The 24739-nt window shown below is 49.1% G+C and overlaps 11 protein-coding genes across 11 annotated transcripts; 8 read left to right on the forward strand and 3 right to left on the reverse strand.

Moving 5' to 3' along the window:
• Nucleotides 1–2401: 2401 nt before the first annotated feature.
• CABS01_06068 (uncharacterized protein) lies at nt 2402–2626 on the forward strand (the record flags this gene model as incomplete). The annotated part of the gene is made up of 1 exon (XM_060539435.1): nt 2402–2626. The coding sequence occupies one exon, from the start codon at nt 2402–2404 to the stop codon at nt 2624–2626; it is 225 nt and encodes a 74-aa protein (XP_060404830.1).
• Nucleotides 2627–3653: 1027 nt separating this feature from the next.
• CABS01_06069 (uncharacterized protein) lies at nt 3654–3972 on the forward strand (the record flags this gene model as incomplete). Its single annotated transcript, XM_060539436.1, has 2 exons — nt 3654–3689; nt 3781–3972. The coding sequence occupies 2 exons, from the start codon at nt 3654–3656 to the stop codon at nt 3970–3972; spliced, it is 228 nt and encodes a 75-aa protein (XP_060404831.1).
• Nucleotides 3973–4391: 419 nt separating this feature from the next.
• On the reverse strand, nt 4392–6122 carry CABS01_06070 (proline-specific permease; the record flags this gene model as incomplete). Its single annotated transcript, XM_060539437.1, has 2 exons — nt 4392–4985; nt 5055–6122. 2 exons carry the CDS (start codon nt 6120–6122, stop codon nt 4392–4394), a joined length of 1662 nt encoding a protein of 553 aa, XP_060404832.1.
• A 1302-nt stretch (nt 6123–7424) lies between these two features.
• Nucleotides 7425–9188, reverse strand: CABS01_06071 (methylmalonate-semialdehyde dehydrogenase; the record flags this gene model as incomplete). Its single annotated transcript, XM_060539438.1, has 2 exons — nt 7425–8482; nt 8585–9188. The coding sequence occupies 2 exons, from the start codon at nt 9186–9188 to the stop codon at nt 7425–7427; spliced, it is 1662 nt and encodes a 553-aa protein (XP_060404833.1).
• A 996-nt stretch (nt 9189–10184) lies between these two features.
• Nucleotides 10185–11736, forward strand: CABS01_06072 (uncharacterized protein; the record flags this gene model as incomplete). Its single annotated transcript, XM_060539439.1, has 8 exons — nt 10185–10312; nt 10375–10477; nt 10539–10773; nt 10830–11012; nt 11071–11145; nt 11211–11464; nt 11526–11602; nt 11661–11736. The coding sequence occupies 8 exons, from the start codon at nt 10185–10187 to the stop codon at nt 11734–11736; spliced, it is 1131 nt and encodes a 376-aa protein (XP_060404834.1).
• Nucleotides 11737–12923: 1187 nt separating this feature from the next.
• On the forward strand, nt 12924–13835 carry CABS01_06073 (dihydrodipicolinate synthase; the record flags this gene model as incomplete). The annotated part of the gene is made up of 1 exon (XM_060539440.1): nt 12924–13835. The coding sequence occupies one exon, from the start codon at nt 12924–12926 to the stop codon at nt 13833–13835; it is 912 nt and encodes a 303-aa protein (XP_060404835.1).
• Nucleotides 13836–14472: 637 nt separating this feature from the next.
• On the reverse strand, nt 14473–16633 carry CABS01_06074 (uncharacterized protein; the record flags this gene model as incomplete). The annotated part of the gene is made up of 2 exons (XM_060539441.1): nt 14473–15195; nt 15248–16633. The coding sequence occupies 2 exons, from the start codon at nt 16631–16633 to the stop codon at nt 14473–14475; spliced, it is 2109 nt and encodes a 702-aa protein (XP_060404836.1).
• A 1234-nt stretch (nt 16634–17867) lies between these two features.
• On the forward strand, nt 17868–19069 carry CABS01_06075 (4-aminobutyrate aminotransferase; the record flags this gene model as incomplete). Its single annotated transcript, XM_060539442.1, has 4 exons — nt 17868–18064; nt 18196–18311; nt 18368–18952; nt 19020–19069. The coding sequence occupies 4 exons, from the start codon at nt 17868–17870 to the stop codon at nt 19067–19069; spliced, it is 948 nt and encodes a 315-aa protein (XP_060404837.1).
• Nucleotides 19070–19505: 436 nt separating this feature from the next.
• On the forward strand, nt 19506–20817 carry CABS01_06076 (nucleoside-diphosphate-sugar epimerase; the record flags this gene model as incomplete). Its single annotated transcript, XM_060539443.1, has 4 exons — nt 19506–19522; nt 19589–19794; nt 19856–19936; nt 20012–20817. The coding sequence occupies 4 exons, from the start codon at nt 19506–19508 to the stop codon at nt 20815–20817; spliced, it is 1110 nt and encodes a 369-aa protein (XP_060404838.1).
• An 896-nt stretch (nt 20818–21713) lies between these two features.
• On the forward strand, nt 21714–23427 carry CABS01_06077 (aldehyde dehydrogenase; the record flags this gene model as incomplete). Its single annotated transcript, XM_060539444.1, has 4 exons — nt 21714–21841; nt 21913–22112; nt 22190–22382; nt 22446–23427. The coding sequence occupies 4 exons, from the start codon at nt 21714–21716 to the stop codon at nt 23425–23427; spliced, it is 1503 nt and encodes a 500-aa protein (XP_060404839.1).
• Nucleotides 23428–23730: 303 nt separating this feature from the next.
• Nucleotides 23731–24594, forward strand: CABS01_06078 (DJ-1/PfpI family protein; the record flags this gene model as incomplete). The annotated part of the gene is made up of 2 exons (XM_060539445.1): nt 23731–23869; nt 23948–24594. The coding sequence occupies 2 exons, from the start codon at nt 23731–23733 to the stop codon at nt 24592–24594; spliced, it is 786 nt and encodes a 261-aa protein (XP_060404840.1).
• Between the last annotated feature and the right edge of the window lie 145 nt (nt 24595–24739).

The raw sequence follows: 24739 nt of genomic DNA on the forward strand, positions 1-24739 counted from the left end.
CGGAATCGGCCATGGCCTGAACTTTGCACCCACTCAAAAGGGCCTTGCTACCGTTGCCTGTCTTGTGCTCCGGACACAATGGGGAGCTACACTGTCAGGAGGCCGTGCATTGGCCAGTGGAAATCTGCCAATCAGGAGTTCTGATATAATTTCTCACTCGAAATTTCCTTTCTCTCCTTGGTCCTAGCTTAGGTATGAATACTTACCATTCTCAGCCACAGTCGGCCAGAGCTCTGACGATGCCATCTACCAAGGACAAACAGTGGGATTATGGTAAGTCGACCCACCCCCTTTTGGCCACCCCCCCCTTTTGGCCACCCCATTTCTCCATCCCAGCTACTATATTAAAACCCTACCCACGATTTTTAAATTACTATAATAATTATAAAAATCGTCTAAATATAATTCTTTTTTATATACTTATTTATTAATATATAATAGTCTCGTATACTAAAAATAAAATTATTTAGGCTCTTAAAACTATTAAAAAAGGTTTTTTAATTAATTAGGCCTTAATTAAGTTCGGAGTTTTAAAATTAACTTTTTATAATTATAAAAAAGGCTCTTAAATAAAAATAATAGTATTTATAAACCTCTAAAAAAAATTTTTATAATAAGAAGATTAGCTAGTTTAATAAGTTCGTATTTAATATAATTAAAGTATTATATTAACTTATAAATAGCTTAGAGAATTTACTAAATAAGTTTTAAAATCTTAAGGGGATATAAATTTTTTTAAAAAGAAATAAATAAACGCTTTTTTTAAAAAAAACTTATTAATTAAGGTTTAGAGAAGTTATTTGTTTTAGTATTCTGCCTTTACTAGCTGCTCGGGCGATTCTCGATGTCGTTTACACGGTATTAATACACAGTATCAGTGGATACTCACACTGTCTCGGTAGACTATTGTTTTTTTTGAATTTCCTTCCTCCTTTTTATCTTTCCCTCCTGCAAAGTTCACAACCACGGATCTTAAAGAAGTTATATTATTAATTTAAAGTATTTAAATAAGGCTATTACTAATATAATTAAATTATAGTTTAAATTATTTAATATATTAGAAATTAGTAATATTAAATAGATTAATAAATATAATATAAATAAGATTTATATCTTAAAGAGTAAGGGATTTAATAACTTAGTTTTAAATAAGGTAGAGATTATAATAATATAAAAAAAAGAGCTCAGTTTATATACTTAAGTACTTATAATTAAATATATCTTTATTAATAATCGAACTATTAAACTATTAGTTATATATAAAGGAAAGTTAGTATAATAAGAATAACTTTTATTTAAACTTAACCCTTATATTAGTTATGAGTTTATAATAATAAATAATAGCTAAATAATTAATAAGACTACCCTTAAGTAATTAAAAATAGTATTTTTATTATAAACTAAGACCCCCCCCCTTAAGGAGCTTAGTATACTTAATAAGCTTTAATTATTAGTTTTAAATAGTTATAAGAGTTATATAATAATAGAATTTATATAAAAATATTATAAAAATAACGTTTACTTATTATTTTTATTATTATATACTTCCTATATTCTCTAACTATTAAATATAATTATTTTTAAACTTATTAAGTCTAAATATAAAAAAGAGCTTAATAAAAAGGATATAGTAAATAATTTTATTATTATTAAAAAGCGGTACTTTTTAAGTTATTATTAAAAAGCTTGTTTAGTTAGTTTAATATTATTAAATATATAAAGTAAGTAAAAAGTAACTAGACTATATCCCCCTAATATAGCTAAATTACTTACTAATTTAATAGTTTTACTTAATCTAGTTATACTAATTAAAAAAACTATAAATACTAAGTAAGTAACTAATAATACTAAAAAAGCTATTAATTAAGTATTAGTAGCGTTTATTATTAACTAATTAATACTTAAAAAGGCTAGTAAGCTTTATAATTAGTTAAAATTATTTATAGAGCTTAGTCTAAACTATAATACTTAACGACTACTATTTAAAAAAAATAAAAAAGATATTTAGTAAGTAAGCTTACTATTTAGTACTATTTTAGTATTATATTTAAGTTTTAAAAGCTAAAGTTAACTAATTAAAGTTATAAAAAAAATATATTAATAAACCTAAATACTAAGTTTATAAATATTTAAAATATATAAAAAGTTTAGGAGGACTTTAATAACTATTTAGTTAGTCCTAATTAATTCGTAAGGGTCGAATTACTTAGGGAGAATAATAATTATATTATTATAGTAGTAGAAGATAGTTAATTAATTAAGTATAGTTAGTGGCGATGTTTTAATACTATGTTTTGATAGGGTGGCCAAAAGGGGGGGGTGGCCAAAATGGGGGGGTGGCCAAAAGGGGGTGGGTCGACTTATTCGAGCCGGTGTTCTGACACTGTGGGACTGGGGTGGAATGATAACCAAAGAGATTTGCGAGAAGTATGGTATGCCCCGGCGGACTTTCAACGCGATCCACAACAAAGCTCTGGCCCGAGGATGGGGACCAGGTCAACCGGTGCTAATTGCTCATGTCGAAGACGGAGCTCGCTCCGGCCGCCCGAAGACGAGAGGAGACGGCTCTGACAGGCCCCTCGAAGGTGCGGATAGTATCGACCCAGTCTCTAGCCAAGGGGCGTAGAGACAAACTCCACAGTCAAGTCTGGACGCAATCAAATCTATGTGAGCAGTTTCTGTACCTCGTGTTGAAGACACATGGACCTAACCCCATCTCTCAAAAAGCCCGCTTCATACTTGCCCGGCGATACTTGAGGCGGCTCGCGATGAGTGGAGACGCGCTGCAATCTTAGCAACGACAGGAAAGCCTTCGCCTGAGTGCATTTGGAGACCTGACCACGCAAGTCGAGAGACTCAAGGCTGCAAGATGATACTCAGTACGGATGGACCAGGTGGACATAGGAGTAGCCATTTGTCATCGAGAATATAGGCATCGCCATGTTTTGATTCCTGGTACAAGTGAAGCCTATCACCTGTCTGGTAACACCAACGACAACACATAACCTGGGTATTCCAGCTACCTAATATAATCATAAGACTCAAAGTAGCCAGTGTTTTTCTCATAACTGCAATATAAGTGGGTGTGTAAATCTCTTACATGTATTCGTCACACTTAACGTGGCTCTGCTCATGAATCAAGGAAGGCGGAAGCTGTAGTGACCAGGTAATCAGATTGACCCGCTCGGATAAGCAGCCCTCAATGGAGTTACATAAGTTCATGGTAAAAGACTGACTTTCTCATAAATGAGGGATTAAACTGCTTGATCTACCCTGAAAGAAGTATAGGACACTGGCGATGGAGCTCGCAAAACCCACCTCTTCTCGGAATCCAAGTCCCGATGCCAGAACCGATTGGTGGAAGGGATTCGGAATTTCGAAAGCGTACCACACTGAACTTGCTTCGGATGGCGACAAGGACCCGGGGGGCTCGAAAATACGAGAGTATGATAGCTTCCCTAGGGGACGACCCTAAGCAGAAGACAGCCTAGATAAGCTGCGATTAAAAGCCTCGTCTATAAAATACATTACGAGGTTCGAAAGCCCTGATACGAACACATATCCTACATCGCTTCGAGAAGACTTACAGTCACTTCTCCAAAATGAAAAACACCACTACCTTCGTTTCCCTTCTCGCCCTTGCTGCCAGCACGATGGCGAGCCCAATTCCAGAGCCAGCTGCTGCTCACGTACGCCTCTCCCAGCCGCACGATCTGCTACTTTCTCTTCGAATCCACACAATCGATGTCAGTTCTGTCGCTAACGTATGCCAACAAACAGAATCCACGCAGTGCCTGCCCATCCCAAGTCAACAGCGCCTGCAGCAAGTACAGCAACGCCAATGGCCAGAGACAATGCCGAGGCGGCCAATGGAACTGCGTTCATCTCAACCCGGTCACTCTGGATGGGAATTTTGTCACCTATACTTCAACGGGTGTTTCTTGTTCTAAGAATGGAGAATTGTGCTCCTGAATACTGTGAATGACGTCAATTTGTCGTATCTCCGATGTCAAGAGGACGCGCATTCTATTGGGCTTTGAAGTCACACCTTACTTGAACGGACGTCGATGAGGTAGCCACTAGAACCTCCGGTTATCGCATGCTGAACAGACAAAGACGGTCATTTGTATACAGAACCATTTGTAATTACAAGATAAAAGACTGCTCGTCTTCATTGATATGTAATCGAAAAGTCAAGTGGATGTTCTGTACGAGAAGTTCCACAACATCAGTAGTAGTAACGACACCCTCGCCAGAAGGCCCTTGTTTGATACAGGGAAAAAGTGTACGAGGAGACTTCGATTCCCAGTTTCTCAATTGGCGACTTAGATGTTAAATCGTGTGATACAGTGATAGACTGTAGGACATGGTACCTATCATTACATGTAGGTTTACTCAAACAAAACCCTCCACTTTTGATACCACTTGGTTCTTACCGGTGCAGGCTGTTCTGCAGCGAAGATCTCGTCTAAGCCAGACTTCAGGTCGACATCCATCGGATTAAGTACCCAGGGATCTTGTCGTCCCACAGTGAACTTGTGCCCGAAGAAAAGCAGTAAGAAGATTACCACCCCGATGTACGACGTAAAGAAGGAAGAGGTGTTCCACTGTCCTGCGAGGAATACCTTGAAACCATTGATTAAAAGCAGTAGACTGAAGCCGAACAAGCTGAACATGCTTGAGTAGGGCTGGAAGCGGGAACGAAAGGGGATGTCTGTAATGCCTTGTGCATCTGATGCCTTGCGATATCTAAAGTAGATAATGCAGCAGCAAATCCAACTTTGATAAGCACCTGTATTGATCAAGTTGACGAACCAGTTGAACACGGTCGCACCAGTCGAAGCAACGTTGAGATACGCCAATAATGAGAATGCGGCACTGGCTGCCGTGGCGTAGTATGGGACACCTGACTTCGTACAGCGGGTGAAGATCTTTGGCGCGTTGCCTGCAAGGGCCATCGAGTAGAGTGCGCGGCTAGCAAGGTACTATTCAAGTTTACACGGATTAGAAGATATTCGAGGACCTATTTCAGGAGCAGGGAGGAAAACATATACCAGATAGGAGTTGCCTGCAGACCAAGCACTCAGCACGATCACGACGTTCACCACGCTGTCTAGGCCCTTGATACCTGTCTCCCTGATGCCAATAGCCCAAGGAGAAGCACCAGCACCTTTGCCACCGCTGAGGAGGTTGGTATTGTTGCTGCTGACAATGATCCCCACAGCCAGAGCACCAAGAATGTAGAATGTGATGAGGCGATAGAAGTATCGACGGGTCGCAGTAGGAATATTACGGCGAGGGCTTTCCATCTCTCCGCCGGTGACGACAAGAAGTTCCGGCGCAAACGCGAACGCAAATACGGAGAAGGTAATGGTCGAGACAAATGCCACCAGACGCCCAGAATCTCCCGTCACGATGTATTCTTTGACCGGCCCTGGATTAGACCAGTTCGAAAACCAAAGGGGTTGGTGCGAGGGCCCGCCGCCAAAGAAGAGTACAAGGGAGAGGATGAGCAGCCCGATAATACCAAAGACTTTCATGCTGGCGAACCAGAACTCAGCTTCCCCGTAGACTTTGACGGGGAAGCAATTGAGGGCAATCATGACGGCGCCGATGAGCGTCAGCCAAAACGCAATGTGTAGAGGCGGCGACCAATAGTTGATGACAATGTAGGTCGCAGTGATCTCGGCTGGAACCGTGATGGAGAAGATATACCAGTATACCCAACCCAGCGTAAATCCAAGACTGCGCGAGAAAAATCGTTGGCCGTAGTAGGCAATTGAAGAGCCGGGGACTGGAAGGTAGGCACTCATTTCGCCGGTGGCCGTTGCCACTCCGTAGAGCAGAAGTGTGATGCTGATGTAGGAGATGAGGAGGAACAGGGGCCCGCCCATATTCAGGCCCTGGCCGACGCCAACGAAGAGGCCAGTTCCGATTGTGCCCCCCAAGGCGATCATTTGTGCATGTCGAGACTTGAGGCCACGTTGGGTCGAGCCGTGTTGTTGTCCCTCAGGACCTAGCACCCCTCCACGTACAGACTCCATAGGACGGAGCTCGACATCGGTGTCGGCGATGGCTGGGGACTTCATCTTTTCGGTGTCGTAAGATGCTGGATTAGACATTTCGGCCTTGTAGATGTCAGTTGTACAGACGTTCGAGTTATCTAAAGGAAGTTCCAGGACTGAAGAGTAGACAGCCTTCTGTAAGAACGAAGTAGGCAATCCACGGAGATCAAAACCCTACCAGACGTTATTGTAGTAAGGTTTTGATCCGCAATCGAGTTGACATAAATCAAGAGGACCAAAGGGAATGTTACTTAAATACTTGAGTCAAGATGAGGAGGGAGATGGAAGTGACTTGAAGTCGAGCAAGATTTTGCAACGCTGCTAACCAGTTCATCACGGGGTACGCAGCAGTAAAACTATCGTTGGTTTGCGCATACATTTCCGACTTAGCCCAATACCATGGGCGCGGGTATCAATCTTGGTCTGGAACGTTTCCCGATGATTATCTGGAATGTTTCCCAAGGCTATCAGCTTCATTGTGCTTAAAACCTGGCGTGACTCATGATACGCTGGGGTTAGCTTGCACTAAGGCTGATAAGGGAGGCTAGAAGGTTTTGTTGTTGGTGTTGTCGTTATTACTTTCCTAAAGTTTTGAGACTACCTACTCAGCCAAGCTTCTGGCAAGGAGAACTTCCCCGCGTAATTATCGGCTTCCCCGGACACATCCCTGAAGTCGGCTGATATGAGCGATACGCAGCGTAGATGCTGGTCTTGATGCTGGCTCTTGTCGTATTTGCCTACATCAAGACTCTCTCAAACGCCAGACTCGCAGAAGACTGACTTAAAGGCAGTGGAGGTGAAATGGAAAGTATTTCCGCGTGGCGTCGAGACAGTGTGAACCATGTTGCTGAAGAATGCAGGCTTGCTTCATCCCTGATGGCGATCACATCGGCAGGAGATCTACATCATTTGGCATGCCAATCTCATCCTCAACCGGGAGAGCCAATTGTGAAAATGACCAAAGTACAGACGCGGATTGAAAGCGAAGCAAATCAACTCCAGCATAGTCAGCTTGACTGATGCACGGCTTGATCCAGGAACCTAAGTTGAAATTGGCCAGATTTCTGTTCTGCTTCAGAGACCGGGAATGTACTTATGATTGTAAGCAAAGGGAATAGTGATGGCAAGTCACGTACGATTATAGCACTGCTGTGTCTGATTAGCAAGCTTGCGACGCTCAGTGGGCACTGTTGAAATACCTTCCAGGCGCTGAATCCGAGGCATACATAAGGTAGCTTACGAGGTCAACCGGTGCAAAGGGTTCAGGACATTGAGATCACGAGCCTTTTACCCGAAAAGAGGAGTGTCTGCCACTAGTGTATCTGGAAATTCATAGAGTCTATCGTACTTTTTTTACGTCTAGTTTTGGGTCGGCATCACCACGCTTGCCTTACTCGCCTCCTCATCTTCCAATTTCCAGAGGCTGGTGACTGTTTTGGTCTGCAAATAGAAGTTCAAGCCTGCTTTTCCGTAGAAAGTGTTGACGCCACCGCCGGCGATGCTTGCCTTGTTTCCTGTGAAGCTGAACATAGGCAGCGGCACTGGGATTGGAACATTGATGCCAAGCTGCCCAGCCTCTACATTCTTCTGGAACCAAGAGGCAGCAGCACCGGAATTGGTGAAAAGAGCAACGCCATTGCCGTAGGGATTGTTGTTGACAAGTTGGGTGGCTTCGGCTAAGGTCTCCGCCTCCAGACAGACCAAGACGGGCCCGAAAACCTCCTCCTTGTAGCACTTCATGTGAGGCTTCACACCACTAATGATGGTGGGACCTAGGAAGTTGCCATTAGGATACTTGCTGGGGCGATAGCCACGGCCATCCAATACGATCTTTGCGCCTTCCTGTTCCGCGCTCTCGATCAGAGCTTCTATCCTGGCAAGACTTTGGGGGCTAATTACTGGGCCCAGATCAGCGCCATCTTCAAACCCGCCATCGACCTTGAGCTGTTTCGCATTTTCGACAAGGTCGTCAATCCAAGAATGCGTCTCGCGGCCAGTGAGTACCAGAGCAGAGAGCGCCATACAACGCTGACCTGCTGCGCCGAATGCAGCACCAGAGATTGCGTTAATGGTCCGTTGCTTATTGCTATCGGGTAGAACAACAGCATGGTTCTTTGCACCGAGGTTGGCTTGCACTCTCTTTCCGTTGGCTGATCCACGGGTATAAATGTATTCACCGGCCTTGTTTCCGCCAACAAAGCTGACGGCCTTGATTGTCGGCTCGTCGAGAATGAAGTTAACTGCGCGGTGAGTGCCATGAATAATGTTGAGAACACCATCTGGGAAACCAGCTTCTTTAGCGAGTTCTGCCAGAATCATAGCTGCGCCTGGATCTCTTTCGGATGGTTTGAGAACCAGGGTATTGCCAGTAATCGTAGCGATTGGAATTGACCAGAGAGGGATCATGGCAGGGAAGTCTGTCGAAGAACGAACATTTCAGCGAAGAAACAATATAAGAAAGTTGACCCGTGAAATATCGGGTGACTAAAAGACAAGAGAAGCTTGGAATTTAAACTTACTGAAAGGACATATAGCAGCAACAACACCGAGAGGCTCGCGGTAGCTTCGTGTCTCCATATCTTTGGCTACCTCTAGAACATCACCAGTGATTTGTGTCGTGATGCCGCACGCCGTCTCGGCAACTTGCAAACCGCGAAGAACATCGCCTCGTGCATCGGCAAAGGTCTTGCCCTGTTCAAGCGTGATGGACGCGGCAAGACGATCCCAATCTCTTCGAATCAAGTTTACGAAGTTGAACATAATTTGCTGGCGTTTTAGAATGCTCGTTGCCTTCCATGCTGGAAATGCGCGCTGGGCACTCTCGACCGCCGCCTCGAGCTCCTCGTCCGTGCTCTCTGGTACGCGTGTCACGACATTGTTTGTGGCTGGGTCGTGAACATCGATCCAGTTGCTTGCTGAGGACGGCTTGAAGGTATTGTCGATAAAGTTTCGTGTTGCTGAAGGGTTGGGGATTTTGGTGTGAGACGTAGGCCAGGACGATCGTGCAGATGATGTTGAGGAAAGAGCTCTACAGCATGACGAAACTGGGGAAGATAACGCAATGAAGCTGCTTGGCTTGGCCGATGCTGTGTGAACAACCGATGAAGCCCTGAAGGACCGCATTTTGTGACAAGACGATAGCCGAACTTGGTGACAATACAGTGCAGGTCAGAATCTCGGAGTGAAGTGGTGCAGAAAATGGTGGGTGAAGCTCGAAGAAGAAGAGAGTCATTTCTAGACAAATTTGAAGCAGCTCAGAGACATCGTAGAGGTCGCTGGTTCATCTAGGCAAGTGGGTTGTTTCACGCGCATGATTTGCCAATTACCGTTCTATACCTACACAATTGGACATCCCCAAAATACTGCTCTAACCATCGGATATGCTTCCGTGATATTGAAGGTAAGGTCTCGCCGAAGGTAGCCTTGATGTTTGTGGTCGCCATGGCTGCCAAATTCCTGGAGAGCTATGCGTACCGACTGCGCATATCGCACGTGGATCAACCAGCCTAGTACCCCCGTACCGTAGGAGATCTCATACAACTTAGCATCTGCAGCCGGAGACTTGTCCCTGATTGGGTAGACCACCTCGGAAACGTATCACGCGGGGGCAAGACAGGTTCACTCGAAGCGAACAGGAACCAGACCTCAGACGGTAGCTGGGTGCACGTAATTGGAAAGTCAGATTAGGTGTGACTGGTGGTGTGAAGCAAAAATGGCAACCATCCCCGAGCTACCCCGAATTCACCCCAACCATGACGATAAGCATTTGGTCTAGATCTGGGAGATTGAGCTCCTTGCCTAAAACGGGAGCTTCAAGACGATTTCTTCAGACGCTGAAGGGTCCAAAAGTCCAGCGGAAGCATCCTCTGCGTACTGTTTCTATCCCGATTTCGGGTAGCGGAGCAGCTTGCCGAGGCAGGAAAGTCAAGAACGTTGTAGACTGACGGAACCTATTCCGATCGATTTTTCACATAAGCTCACGAGCTTTCCATTGAAGCAGCTTCTTTTCACATCAAGTGTTCCTCTTCAAACCCTACCAAGACCATTCCATGTTGAGCTGGTGCAATCGATCCTCAAAGCATACCCGACCAAGATAATCTTAGTCTTACCAGATTGACAATGGCTAACCGCGGCGCAACATGGGACCCCGATGTCCATACCATCCGTGATCTGATGGAGTTGGGCAGCAAGAAGCTCCCCAAGATGTACAGGGATTACTACAATGAGGGCGCAATGGATCTCGTAACGTCAGTCGCCTGAAGTCAGCTCTAGAGTATGCGAGATAGTACTGACACTCGACGTTATGCAGACTGAAGGATAACGAGGAGGCATACAACCGATACAAGATCATGCCGCGTATTCTCGTCAATGTCGACAATATCGACATGTCTACCTCGATCTTTGGAGCTAAGGTATGTAAATCGCATAGTCGCAATCCCACTCTCTAGGAAACTGCTCACACGTTCCCGATAGGTTTCATTTCCATTGGGCTTCAGCCCGGCTGCGATGCACAAGATGGCACACCCAGATGGCGAACTTGGCACGTCGCGTGCGGCAGCAAACATGAATGTTTGCATGGCACTTTCTTCCTATGCCACCGAGTCGATGGAGAACGTGGCAGCCGAAGGCGCTGGAAACCCATATGTCATGCAGCTGTGTGTGCTCAGAGACCGAGAGACCACTTTGCAAATTCTGAAGAGGGCTGAGGGTAGGCGAATCATATCTTCTACAAGCATGAAGTCAAAATGCTAAGAAGTTTGATAGCATCTGGATACAAGGCCATCTTCCTGTCTGTCGATACCCCGCTGCTGGGCCGCCGATTGAATGAGTACCGAAACAACTTCTGTCTACCCGACGGCATCGAGTGGCCCAACCTCTTGTCCGATGGAAAGAGCGAACTGAGCGGCAACGAGAAGGATGGCCAGTCTTCAAACCGACACGACTTTGGTACGTCGTAATGTAAGTACATATTTTTCGACTTCATTACTGACAGCCAAAATTGCAGACCCTTCGCTGGACTGGGACTCGGCTATTCCCTGGCTCAAGAAGCACACTAAGCTTCAGCTATGGCTGAAGGGTGGTGAGTTGATTATACACCTCGCCTCTTGTGATGATATCGAACTGGCTGGTTGACTTGTCCAATAGTTTACACTCCCGACGACGTAGCTCTCGCAATCAGACACGGCCTCGACGGTGTCATCATCTCGAACCACGGTGGCAGGCAGCTAGATGGAGTGCCTGCCACGTTAGATGCTTTGCGCATCTGCGCACCTGTAGCGGCTGGAAAGCTTCCTATCGCTGTTGATGGCGGTATACGCCGTGGTACTGACATCTTTAAGGCTCTTGCCCTTGGCGCGTCACATTGCTTTGTGGGAAGAATTCCCATTTGGGGTCTGGCGGTACGTCAAGACACGACTATTCAAGATTTTTAATGGATAAAGCAGCTGATCAGCATGACAGTACAATGGGCAGGAGGGCGTTGAGCTGGCGCTTAAGATCCTCCAGTACGAGCTCAAGGTTGCCATGGCTCTTGCAGGGTTAGTCCCGAGCCGTCGACTGATGAACTTCGAAAACAGCTAACTAAATTGTCAACAGAACCCGAACCATTGCTGAAATCTCGAGGGGTCATGTGGCATATCTAAACGGAAGCGGTGTTTTGGCGAAGCTTTAGGTGAAACGTGTGTATTTTGATAGCATTTGCATAGCGAATTATCATTTCCTCAGATTGATCATCATCAACGAAAGTTGCAAGAGTGTCAGTTTCTATCTTTTTCGAGATGCGGAAGATATCTTCAATGAATCATCTAAGATGCACGAAACGTGACACAGCCTACAACCAAATCCAATACTACCGGATCTCCAGCATTATTAGCTGCTAAAGAGCGCCAGGCCTGGCCAATCACACAAAATTGTCTTCAAGGGATTCCTAATCGCACCGCCAACCATGATTGCAACTGCATGTGCAGAATTCAAGCGTACTTGGGCCGATGTGTGCATCATGGCTTTCTTTGCCCGACTTTGCCACCTAGACTGGATCTGCAAGCGCCACGTAGCTTCGGAAAAAGACACTGACTCCTACGAGACCCTGAATGACGAAGCTAGTGTCCCTTGGAGCACATTGGTGCGTCCAGAAAGCTAGTGTACCGGTATCAAGGAAACCCCAATAATGGTCGTCCCTTTCGAGCGCAGAATGGCTGTCCTGTTTGGTGATGGTGTGAAGCAGATGACCGTTTCTGCGCCACACATACCATAGTCAGGCCAAGCCGGCCTCCTAAAGGAAGGCCTCCGCGACGGGATCCACTTTACCGCCCGGACCTACCCCGCGATATCTCGATGAAGATAGCGATTCTGGACACTTGAACCGCGGGGCATTATGGGTCCCCGGGACCGGAGCTGACCCGCGGTGCCGTCTTCTTTCGCTCGATTCGAATTACCCCGCCATCCTCACACCCCTTTTCCAAAGCCGTCTCGAGGGGCAGAAGTGACAGAAGAGGCAGGCCTGCTCAAATTGGTTATACTTCGAGTGATCGGGTACGCTTCCGGTCCTGTTTGTGCTGCAATAGAGAAGGTTTGCGCGTGTAGCTATCCGAAATGGACGAAGCAAGAGAAGCCGACTTGCGTTTGTAATCTTTGATATGATTGAATTAGATAAACACCCGAAAAAGCTGGTAGCTATATGACGTTGACACCTGAAGCCCGACAGGCTCTGATTCTTTACATTGCAATATCGATCAAGTCCTTATACCAACGTATAGCTTGGTTTTTCTGTACCAGAACTTATCTTACGGTTCACTACACAACAATCTCGATTACTTCAAGGCCTCAAACCACTCTAGCAACCTGAATAACACGTTCGAAATGCCCGCTAGCGACCTCAAAGGCGTCCTCGTCGCCCTAATCACCCCCTTCACCCCCAACCAGAAAGAAATCGACACCGCTGCCCTCGATGCACATATTCAACGCATGATCGCCGCAGGCGTCCACGGCCTCGTCCCTGGCGGCAGCACGGGCGAATTCACAGCCCTCACCACCGAAGAGCGCAAAATCCTTGTCAAGCAGTCCGTCGACTCTGCTGCTGGCCGAGTCCCCGTCGTGGCGGGCATCGGCGACCTCTCCACCGCAAAGGCCGTCGAGCATGCCATCTACGCCGCCTCCGTCGGCGCCAGCGCGCTGATGGTTGTCCCTCCGTTCTACGATGCGCCCAACTTGGTGCAATTGAAGGAGCTGCTCAAGGAAATTCACGACGAGTCCAAGTTGCCGATTATGTACTACAACATCCCCTCCGCCAGCGGCGTTTCGCTCTCTCCTGAGGAGATTGCTTCGCTGTCAGAGGTCGGCGTCACGCATCTCAAGGATACCTCCGGCAATGCGCCCGCCCTGACAGACATGCTCTTCACTGAAGCTACCTCCTCCAAGGTTACCGCCTTCAACGGCTGGGACACCCTCACATTCTATGGCCTGGCCGCGGGCGCAAAGGGCTCCGTTTGGGGTGCGACAAACATCATTCCCGAGCTATCTTCACAGCTATGGGAGGCGCTGGGGGAGAAGAAGGACTTGGTGAAGGGTCGAGAGCTGTGGGCCAAGATCTTCCCGATTTGCAAGTTTCTCGAGGCGCCTGGGGACAACTACGGCGCGGCTGTGAAGACGGGCATGGAGTTGCGCGGGTGGAAGACGGGAGGTATGCGCAAGCCGTTTAAGCTGCTTGAGGGGGAGAGGCGCAAGGAGCTTGCACAGTTGTTGAAGGATGCGGGCATTGAGGTTGTTGCGTAGAGCGTTTTACTAGAAGATAAATTGAAGTAAATGTTTGATCAATGCCCAGATCGCATCTTGGTGGCTTCTTTGTACGATACCCCTCAGTGTCATTGCAGGTTCCAACAAGGCTCAGATGTGGTTGCTGTTATTCATAGCAATTGGCACGCTAGAATTACCTTTCAGTCTCTACGGGATAATGTTTCGACGCGGCTTCATGATGCAGCTTCTTGGTGAATCTTATCGCCGCCCTGGCTCCTATCGAAGGCAGAGGAATTTTTGGTCGATGGGGGAGCTCACATGGCTTTCTTGGTAAAGATCGGGATTTAGAGTTCTAAATACAGAAAAGCTTTAAACGCTATAGTTCCACATCGTCAATCGTCTACATCATGGAGTCTGCTGATGTAGATATTCACCTCGGGATAGTCTTCATCATGTCCGGCCAACTCAAGGCCCAATCACCGGTCTCCGTCCTCTTTTCCCATACACTCTGGGCCAAGACACTGGGCTTATCCGTACCAAATATCACGCCGCTATTATCAATTGTCTGAAGCACTTTGAGCCCCCTCTCTTGTAAATCAGGCGTTGTAGCCTCGCACGCAGCAATGAAAGCTGCCCACCCTATGCTCGTCGCAAAGTCGTGATCGTCCGCTGTCTCTTAGAGGCACGGCTGAATGAAATCCAGTGTCTTACGTACAGAGTCCTGAATCACCATGGCGCTCATGTTGTAGACGCGACGGTAAAAGTAGATGATGAGCGCCTGGTGCATGGCAAGCGTCAGAGATCGGATGAGGGGATGGTCTACGAGCTTCGTCTCTTGAGTGACAAGTTCTCGCGGACGGCTCGGTCCACTTTGCATATCCGATGATCCCAGTGACCAAGACCAGATATTCTGCTCCAATTGTTTGATATGGCGCGACAAGGCCATTGAGATGCGGTGGTCGTACATAGCCATGGCTTCCAGCTTGGTCTTTTCATTGGCGAAGCTAATGGTCTGCGACAGCAACGTCATCAGCGACTCTGGCACACCATATATTTCTGGGTACATCGTCACAGGCCAGTGGCCAGAAATGTCGAGATGAATATCCGCGTAGCCCACCTCTGCGGGCTTTTCCCGTGATAAGTCGAGGTCGGCACCGAGAGAATCTTCTGCAATACGGAACTTGCGGAGTGACACCGCCATCTCGGTTGCTGCCTGCGCTTGGGACTTTGCAGAATCTATAGCAATGTCCGTACTCTCTGCAATGACGCGAAGGTGTGTGTAGACATGGTGTAGTACGCGGACGTGGAAGGATTTGGGCATCGCAAGGCCACGGAGACGGATTAGGCGTTCGGCATCGAGCAGGAAGATCTTTACTGCGCGGGATCCTTTATAGAGAACCTGAACGGCATTAGAAGAGTCGAAGGGATCGTGGATTTTAGAGTGAACTTACCGATACCATGGCTGTGGCAAGAATGGCCATAAGGATCTCGTTGTATTTGACCTGGCTTGGCTCATCAGATTCGCCCTGTAAAGCCTTTTTGAGATGTGTCTGGGCACTCTTTTGATAATTCTGTCCAATATCTAGCCACTGTGTTGTTGACTTCTGGCTTTCTTTCTTCGAAGATTGATGCATATGAAAGGCACTCTTTGCTAGCAATGTACACAAGATACTGTGACGGGTATGCGAAGTGGTGTTCCAAAGCGACAGTTCGGCAAAGGTTTCCAGAGCGCAGGGGAGGAGCCAAAGCTGCCACGGTGATATCCTCATACCCTTGACTGATGATGACGATTCCATAGTCTTGTAGTATCGTAAGAGGGAAGCTGCATGTGACGGCAAACACGGTTCGGTACCCGGCATATTATTAGTCAAGGAGGTAGAAAGCTTGCGCGAGATCGATAAGTCTTGCTCGTCTGTCGAAGGACTGGTCGGTTCTTCTGTATGGTTTTCCTCTCTTTCATGGTTCTGGTGTTGGCTATTTGTATCATTAGCTGGCCCAAGCTCGGTGTGAGCCATTGCTGGCGTGCGCGGCGATAATGGCGAAAAGAGAAGATCTAGTGCAGAGTTGTCCATTGCCATCATATGAGACAAACTTCCGGACCCTTCGCCGTGCATCCACGGCTGGCTCATGTTATTGATGATGCCTTCGGTACTGAAGTTGTCAAACGGTCCAGGTAAGAAATATGGCTCCATGGCTAAAGAGTTATCGTCAACGGACCAAGGCTCGATTACAATGTCCTCGATGTCTTCAGCGAGCTCGCCATTCATCGTCTCTGGCAAGGCATCAGATTGCGAGGTATTAGGCGAGCTCCCGGACGCAGAGGGCTGTAATGGCGAAGATCCAGAATCCGTAGAGCCATCAAAGGCCCTGAACACGCCAAACGGACCAGCTACATGGGCGTCATCGGCATGGACGCTTTTCTCGTCGAGATCCAGAACAATGTCGCCGGCAGACTGGCGCCCCATGCTCGTCACAATCTCGACACTCATTGTCTTCCTCTCTTCCTCGGTGAAAAGCGGGTACCGGTAGGAAGTGCCGCGATGAGCATGCTTCTGCTCAGCGGAGCACAGGGGGTCCGGAATCCACAGGAGCTGGCCATCGTAGCCCTCACAGACGAGATTGAGGCGGCGGCAGGACGAGCATACTGGGCGGGCCTCGTCACACTTGAGATGGCGACTTCTGCAGGTGCGGCAGCCTGTGAAGGTTCTCGAGCGAGGGACCTTCTTTGTTGGGGCAGCGCTCCTGGCAGTGGTCCTCGTTTTCGCTGTTGGCTTTCCTTTCGAGGGAGGCGGCTTTGCCCCGGATTTGGACCCTCTGGTGACCGGACGGGCAGGCATTCTCGAGTGTGCGGCAGGATACTGAAGTGCAATGCTGATGGTAAAGCTGTTTGATTGGATTTGACACGTAGGGGATGATTGTAGTAGGGGAGGAGTAACACATCAGGCTTGTGTTCCCGATGGGCTGTTTCTCTTGTGCTCTTGCGTGACTTAAAGAGAAGCCGAAAAGAGACACAAGACGTATTCGCCGTTACGTATGCATCGATATCGGCGGGATAGCTTTGGTCAGCTGGGCGATAGGGATGTGGTTCATCATGCGTGGACAGTTCGGCGTCGTTATCCGTAGATGCCAAGTGTAGTCAGTCTTTGTTCGTGCCAAAATCATCTGGGAAGGTTTCCGCGACGTGAATCGGTACGTATCGACGCTAACGGGGTGGAGACTCCAGGGCCGATAGAAGGCCGGTCGATCCCGCTAGGATAATGCCGGATCAGTCACGAATATGAATCTCGAGTTTTAGTTATGGCCTTTCCTTCCCAGCATCCGCAGACATATGACGGCGAGAAGGGAAGAGATGGGGATCTGACTGTAGTGTAATTGGATGTGTTGTGCTGTCTGAACACTGTGATGGGAATGCCTTCGCGAGAACCTAGGTGGTCCGTGGCACATGCGTGTAAGTCGAGTGTCAGAACTGTACCTCGAAATCAAACCAAGTATTGCATCATCAATCTCCCTCTCGAAAAAAATCGCAGTACATGCGAAATAACTGACACAAAGTCGCAATGGCATTCAGGCACCCTGGATCACTTACACTAGCCGCTATATTCCGACAGTGGCCTCGAGTTGTGGCTGGCGTGCGGACATTCTCGGCTACATCAAGCAACCGCGCAGCTGCCATCTTCTCGAACGAGCCTTGCAGGCCAAGGATAATGACATCCTCACTTCCCAGACCTAAAGTAAAGGGCGGTCTCGCAGAGTTGGAGGAAGTTTTTGATACCAGAAGTGCGAACATTTCGGTCGACTACAAGAGGTCGACAGGTAACTAGGTAGTGAGTCAAATTTGCATGTCGCGCGCCTTATCTGCATGTCTTTGATGATGATGTGCTTCTGGAGTCTTGTCCATGCTGATGGCAACACATTCTTGGATCTGTATATATTGCGACCATCCTCATTGCCATGGGTAGATCTGAAGAACTAACGAATTACGCGTACTTGATGCATAAATTTGCCTAAATCGCCCCAATTCCTCTCGAAGATAATAATCCAGAAGTCAACCGCGCCTCTGTAAGCCCAGTCATGGTCCGCGCCATCGCCAGCCGGCCAGCACTCGGAAGATTTCCATCGGCAGACTACGCAGACCTCCTCAAGACTGGCACCTTGAAAGCCGCGCCGCAAGGTCTGAATCAAGTCTTCACGGCAACCACAGGATCTGATGCAAACGAGAAAGCGTACAAGGCCGCCTGCATTTGGAAAGGGACCAGGGAACCGCAGCCGTAAGGGTTTCAGCGCCGCTGAGCTGGATGTCGTAGTGCGAAACCAAGCGCCTAGTGCGAAGAAGTCTTCAACGATGTCATTCTTCAAAGGGTTTCCACGGCAGTCTTTCTAGAAGTTTATCCACAACGAGGAGCAAGCCGATTCACCAATTCGATGTGCCGGCTTTCGACTGGCTTGTGGCTCCTCTCCCGCAGTTTCAGTACCCCCTCGACCAATTCGCAACTGAGAATGCTGCTGAGGAGAGAGGTGCCTTGAGGAAACGGAGCTTGTGCTCGACGAGGCTAACGACACCGTCGCGGCAGTGGTCATTGAACCTGTGCAAGCCGGGGGCAGCGACAATCATGCGTCCCCTGCCTTCTTCCGCGGGCTTCGTGCGCTTAACAAGCGCAAGAGCGTGTTAACGATCGCCGATGAAGTTCAAACAGGAGTAGGTGCAACTGGCAAGTTCTGGGCCCACGAGCACTGGAATCTCCCGTCTCCGCCAGACATGGTCACCTTCTCGAAGACGGCGCAGGCGGCGAGTTTTTCTTCAGCGACGCTGGTCTACGGCCTGACAAGCCGAACCGGCAGCTCAAATACTTGGGTAGGCGATCTCGTGCGTGCGCTACTGTTCAAAGCGATTCATGGAGAGATTGAGAAGCACGGGTTGGTTGAGCAAACGGCGCGGATCGGCAGTCACCTGTACCGAGAGCTGGAGGCGCTGGCGGACAAGTACCCGCAAAACGTATTGAACCCTCGTGGCAAGGATCGCGGGACGTTTATTGCGTGGGACTGTCCGCGAAGGGAGGAGGTTTTGGGCCAGGCCAAATCGAAGGGGGTGAACATGGGTGGCAGCGGCGATGCTGCAATCCGATTACGGCCGATGTTGGTGTTTGAGAGGCATCATGGTAGATTAATACCCGAGGAATCGATAATCTAGGGTACGAATGGAGACTGACCAGTAGCAATCGATAGCCGACATTTTCCTCGACGTCTTGGAAGGGGTATTCAAGTGGCTGTCGTAGGCCCAGCTATTGCCAGGGACACGTCTCGAACATGAATAAAATAATTGATCTATAAGCAAGACTCTCAAAGACCGTTCTCGAAGATAGAATCATACATTAGCACGCCCTTCGGTGGGTCGTCTGTAGTCAAGATAGCATCGCTAATTGGCAATTGGCGTCAATGTTTAAAAAAGCTGGAGTGACGCGATGGAGTAGCGCATTGTGTAATTCGTGGGGCAGCTTCACTGCTCTCGTCCACTGGAAGAGATTGGTAATCTGCTCCGAGCTTCAACCCCTGTTTGGAAGGCCAGCGCGAGCAGGTTGCGTGTGGTTTATATACTTCCATGTGATGCCTCCTCAGATCCTCAGGTTATCAATCGCCAATCTCAGCTCTCCACTCGCCTTTAACACTAAATTAGAAAGATTACAGCGCACAGGATAGCAAAACTCAGACACAATGGTCAACATCTTCCTGTAAGTCAACTGAAGCTCAGTGAAATAAGCCCGTGTAAGTGCTCCGTTCTGACAGAAAGCCTCCAGGACCGGAGCGACGGGCTACATCGGAGGCAGTGTCCTGTCTTTGCTCGCCAAGTCGCACCCCGAGTATGCGGTGAGAGCGCTAGTCCGCGACAGCGCCAAGGGAAAGATTATCACCGGCGCCTTCAGCAAGGTCGAGATCGTAGAGGGTGATCTTGACGATGTTGAGACCATCACTCGGGAAGCTTCCAATGCCGATGTCGTTGTCCGTATGTTTTGGTTCTGCAACATAGCGGCCTCGTGAGCTGAAGTCACTAACACAAATGCCAGATCTGGCTGCGTCTGGACATTTGAAGAGTGTTGAGACCATTCACAAGGCTTTGTCGTCCAAGTCGGCAGAGCAGAAGTCATGTAAGTCTGCGCTGCCTTTTTTCAGCCAATTTATACCCGGGAGCCACGATCCATGATGCTAACATCTAAACGCAGCGCACTGGATCCAGATCTCTGGCGCCAGCGCCCTTGCCGCAGCAGAACTCGCCGACAAGTCTCGCAGTCCAGGCTCGGCGAGCGACCTGGTCTTCAACGACCTGACCGGTATCGACGAACTGCGATCGTTCATCCAAAAATACCCGAGCCGTGCCGTCGACAACTACCTCCTCAAAGTCGCCGCCGATGAGCCCAGGGTCAACACGGCACTAGTGTTCCCACCCATCATCTACGGCCGGGGACTCGGCCCTGTCAACCAGCGCAGCGTGCAGATCCCGTCGCTGGCGAAAGCCACGCTGGATCGCGGTCATGGGGTACGAGTCGGCAAGGGCCTGAGCCGATGGGGAAATGTGCATGTTGAGGACGTTGCACAGTTGATTGCCCAGCTTGTCGAGCGAGCTGCGGAGGCGAAGGGTGAGGCGGAGGTTTGGAACGAGAACGGACTGTATCTCACTGGTGTTGGTGAAATTGTGAGTGAAGATGAATCCGGGCCCTCAACTCCTTGCTTTGCACCAGCTAACAAAAATGATTCACAGTCCTTTGGCGAAATCTCGAAATTGGTTGCCTCCGCTGCTGCTAAGAAGGGTCTCATTTCAAAAGACGAGGTGGAGGAAGTTGGACCCGAAGAAGCGAACAAGGTGCTGCCACACGGAACGGTGCTCTTTGGAACAAATGCTCGCAGCGAGGCACTTAGGGCTAAGAAGGTACTGGGTTGGGCGCCGACAGGCGAGAGTTTGGAGGAAGAGATCCCCAAAGCTGTGTCTTGGGAAGCTCCCGAGGTTCAGCACAGTGAGCTTAAGCGATGAACAGTCGATGCGTGGTCATAGACGGCGGTACATAAACCAAGAATAAAATGAAACTCACATATCATACAGTCTCAAAGCCGGGTCATCAAGTCAAAAATGGATAGGGTTCTTCATATGCCACCGTTTCAGAGAGAAGTGTTCACAGGCAGGCTTCGGCCCTTTCTGTCAAGCCGGACTTCGCTCACTATCTCAATGCTCCAATGAGGAATACCTAGTTGAAACCTTCGGGGATCGATTCAGCTTCAAATGAGGGACGAGTGCCTAGATTAATAGGGAGCATGCTCTGTGAATTGCAAGGTGGTGGTGGAGACTCAGCCCCTCATCTCCCCTCCCGAGACTCACTGCCCCTCGTTTTGATGCGCAGATTCCATGAGGAAGGTCTCCCCGATCATTCGGAGCTTCACTGCTCTGCCATGGTCAACCACAAGTGAGATCTAGAAGAGTCAAACATGCCGAATCGGTACGAAGATCTCAGTCGCTTCGCGGTCCTAACAAGATGAGAGTCTTGACGGCTTACTCCGGGAGGCCACCCGATGAATGTCTTTTGGAAACGCTGTCTCAATTCAGCTATCCCCCATTGCGGGGGAGGGGTAAGTTAGACCCCGCCTGGCAGGCTACGCCGATACTGAACAGATACAGCGTCAGGCAGATTGAAGCTGTTCGCGTGTCAAGGCCGAATCCGCGGGCGTTTATCAGATGATGGTTCGGAGTGATAACCTATCTCATGAAGCCTTACTACTTACTCAATTGATTCTGCAAACGCCTTCTTGGATACCAAGACTCATCCAGATTCGAGAACCTGATTCATAGAAGCTGGCCCTCATCACCATTCCAAGTCTGCTGATTGAACTTCTGAGAGAAATCAATCTAGTCTCAGTTCACGTTTTGACAACAAGATGGGAGACCTTTCAATTGTATTGACTGCGCCTAACGGCCAGAAGTGGACTCAGCCAACCGGCCTGTTCATCAACAACGAATTCGTTCCCTCATCCTCCGGGCAGACCATTCCTGCCATCGATCCAGCGTGAGCAGTAGACTCAGATAGTTCAACATGCTTCAAGTAAGATGATTTGCTAATGTCCCGCGGGTTTTCAGGACCGAAGAAGAAATCGCGAGAGTTCATGCAGCGACCGAAGACGATGTCGATAAGGCCGTTAAGGCCGCCGCTGCGGCGCTGAAGGCGCCCTCCTGGAAGGCGCTGTCGGCTTCAGACAGAGGCATACTCATGGCCCGTCTTGCGGACCTAATGGAGTCGAATAAGGAATTGCTCGCAACCATCGACGCTTGGGATAACGGTAAGAAATCCTCAAAATTCTACTCAACCTCAAGACAACCCCTGCTCGAGTCCAACTCTGACGACGTAATTACGCAGGCAAGACATACCAAGAGGCATTGACAAACGACATGGTCGAAGCCGTCGGAGTTATCCGCTACTACAGCGGTTGGTGCGACAAGATCTTTGGCCAGACGATCAGCCTGCCAAACAAGTTCGCCTACACCGTCCGCCAGCCCGTTGGGGTTGTAGGTCAAATCATTCCGTGGAACTATCCCATATCAATGGCAACGTAAGACGCTCTCTGTGACGATAGACTGAGTTGCATTTTGCTGACCCGTCAACCGCAAAACAGATGGAAGCTCGGTCCCGCGCTAGCCTGCGGAAATACCGTTGTTCTGAAGGCCGCTGAACAGACTCCCCTTAGCATTCTGGTCTTCGGTCGCCTCATCAAGGAAGCCGGCTTCCCGCCAGGCGTCGTGAACTTCATCAATGGTCTGGGTAAAGATGCTGGTGCAGCCCTCGTCTCCCATCCCTTGGTTGATAAAGTCGCGTTTACGGGATCAACGGCGACCGCGACCAACATCATGAAGATGGCATCTGCAACACTGAAGAACATCACCCTCGAGACGGGCGGGAAATCGCCGCTGTTGGTCTTCAACGACGCGGATCTCGAGCAGGCTGTTCGGTGGTCACACATGGGCATCATGTCCAACCAAGGGCAAATTTGCACAGCCACGTCACGAATTCTCGTGCAGCAGGATATATACGACAACTTTGTCGCGAGATTCATCGACGAGGTCCACAAGACAAGTAAAGTCGGCAACCAGTGGGATGCCGAAACCTACCAGGGCCCGCAAGTTTCGAAGCAGCAATACGATCGCATCATGTCCTACTTCCAGATCGGCCGTGATGAAGGAGCTACAATCAAGACTGGCGGCGAAAGGCCGACGCATCTGGGCGATAAGGGTTACTATGTTGAGCCGACCGTCTTCACCGACGTCAAGAGCGACATGAAGATATGGCGCGAGGAAATCTTCGGCCCCGTCGTCGTGATCCAAAAGTTTGGCGACGAGGCCGAGGCGGTGTCGATTGCCAATGACAGTGTCTATGGCCTCGGCGCAGCAGTCTTCACGACAAACTTGGAAAAGGCCCATCGCGTGGCTGCTGAGATCGAGGCGGGTATGGTTTGGGTAAATAGCACACAGGACTGTGATCCAAGGGTCCCCTTTGGCGGCGTGAAGCAGAGCGGCATCGGACGGGAGCTTGGTGAGGCGGGGCTTGACGCGTACAGCCAGATTAAGGCGGTTCATGTGAACATGGGCAACAAGCTCTAGATATTAGAAGCATCATCGCATTCAAATGCTTCGGCAGACACCACAACTATTCCTGTGGGATTTCTAAGGAAGATGACGCGATTCAGAAGGGGTCTTTTCCCAGTTACTTTACTAATAATCCCCGCATAATCTCTCCCTCAAAAGTGATCCCTTACGTAAACAATCTTACCGATCTCCGAGCGCGGTCATCGGTCTTCCGCCTACGTAGCTAGAGATAAATGAGCAATGCCTGAATCGCGGGGTCCCAGCGCTGCCCCTCGTTGTTCTGGCGTTTTGATAAACGGTTTTCAACACTGAACAAGCATGTTCACTAGAAGTCGCAACCTTGCCACATCAGTGATCTATAGAAGGCCCTCTACAGCATTCATAACTCCTTCGACTTGCGTCAGAAGGTTCAGCCAAGGCTTTCCAATGGCTCAAGATGGCGAGCGCGCCGCTGATGGTGAGTCGTGAGCATCAGTGAGCCAGTGTCTCACAGAATCGAATGCGTCTTTAGCTACTCTGTTCTGACTCAATCCAGGCAAACCCGTCAACTTTGGCCTCGTACTCTTCCCAGCCTTTCAGTCCCTTGACGTCTTCGGGCCCCTGGACGCCCTCAACATGCTATCAGGCTCATACAAAATGAACCTCTACATCATTGCAGATACCCTAGACCCGGTGCCCACAAGGGTCAAGGACGCCAGCCACATTTCAAACTTCTGCGAGAGCGTCGTCCCAACACACACATTTCAGACCGCCCCGCCCCTTGACGTCCTCATCGTCCCCGGCGGGCAGGGGACTCGGAACCCGGGCATCAGCACCGCAATCGACTTTGTCAAGGAGCGCTTCGACTCGCTGCAGTACTTACTGACCGTCTGTACCGGCGCCGGAGTCGCGGCACGGGCGGGCGTGCTAGATGGGCGGAGGGCGACGACGAATAAGCTCTCGTGGGACCAGACGATTGCGCTGCGGCCGCAGGTTAACTGGATTCACAAGGCAAGGTGGGTGCAGGATGGGAATGTGTGGACGTCTTCAGGCATTAGTGCAGGCATCGATCTGGCATTTGCGTGGATCGGAGCCGTGTATGGGAAGGATGTTGCAAAGAACATCGCCAACAGAATGGAGTATACGCCTATTGAGGACCCAAGCTGGGATCCGTTTGCTGACTTGTGGGGGTCATCAAAGTAAGGTGTATAGATATGCGTGGTGTTCATAGTTGGGTATTGTGCAGGCCATTTTCAATGGCTCTGATCTCTAGATGTCCTTCATTGTTTTCTCCGCGTTATTGGCGCTGTGTCCATTATCGTCCTGGAGGCCAGTCAAGACCTGGATG

Source organism: Colletotrichum abscissum (assembly GCF_030869225.1).
Source record: "Colletotrichum abscissum strain IMI 504890 chromosome Unknown Scaffold_12.1, whole genome shotgun sequence".
Lineage (NCBI taxonomy): Eukaryota > Fungi > Ascomycota > Sordariomycetes > Glomerellales > Glomerellaceae > Colletotrichum > Colletotrichum abscissum.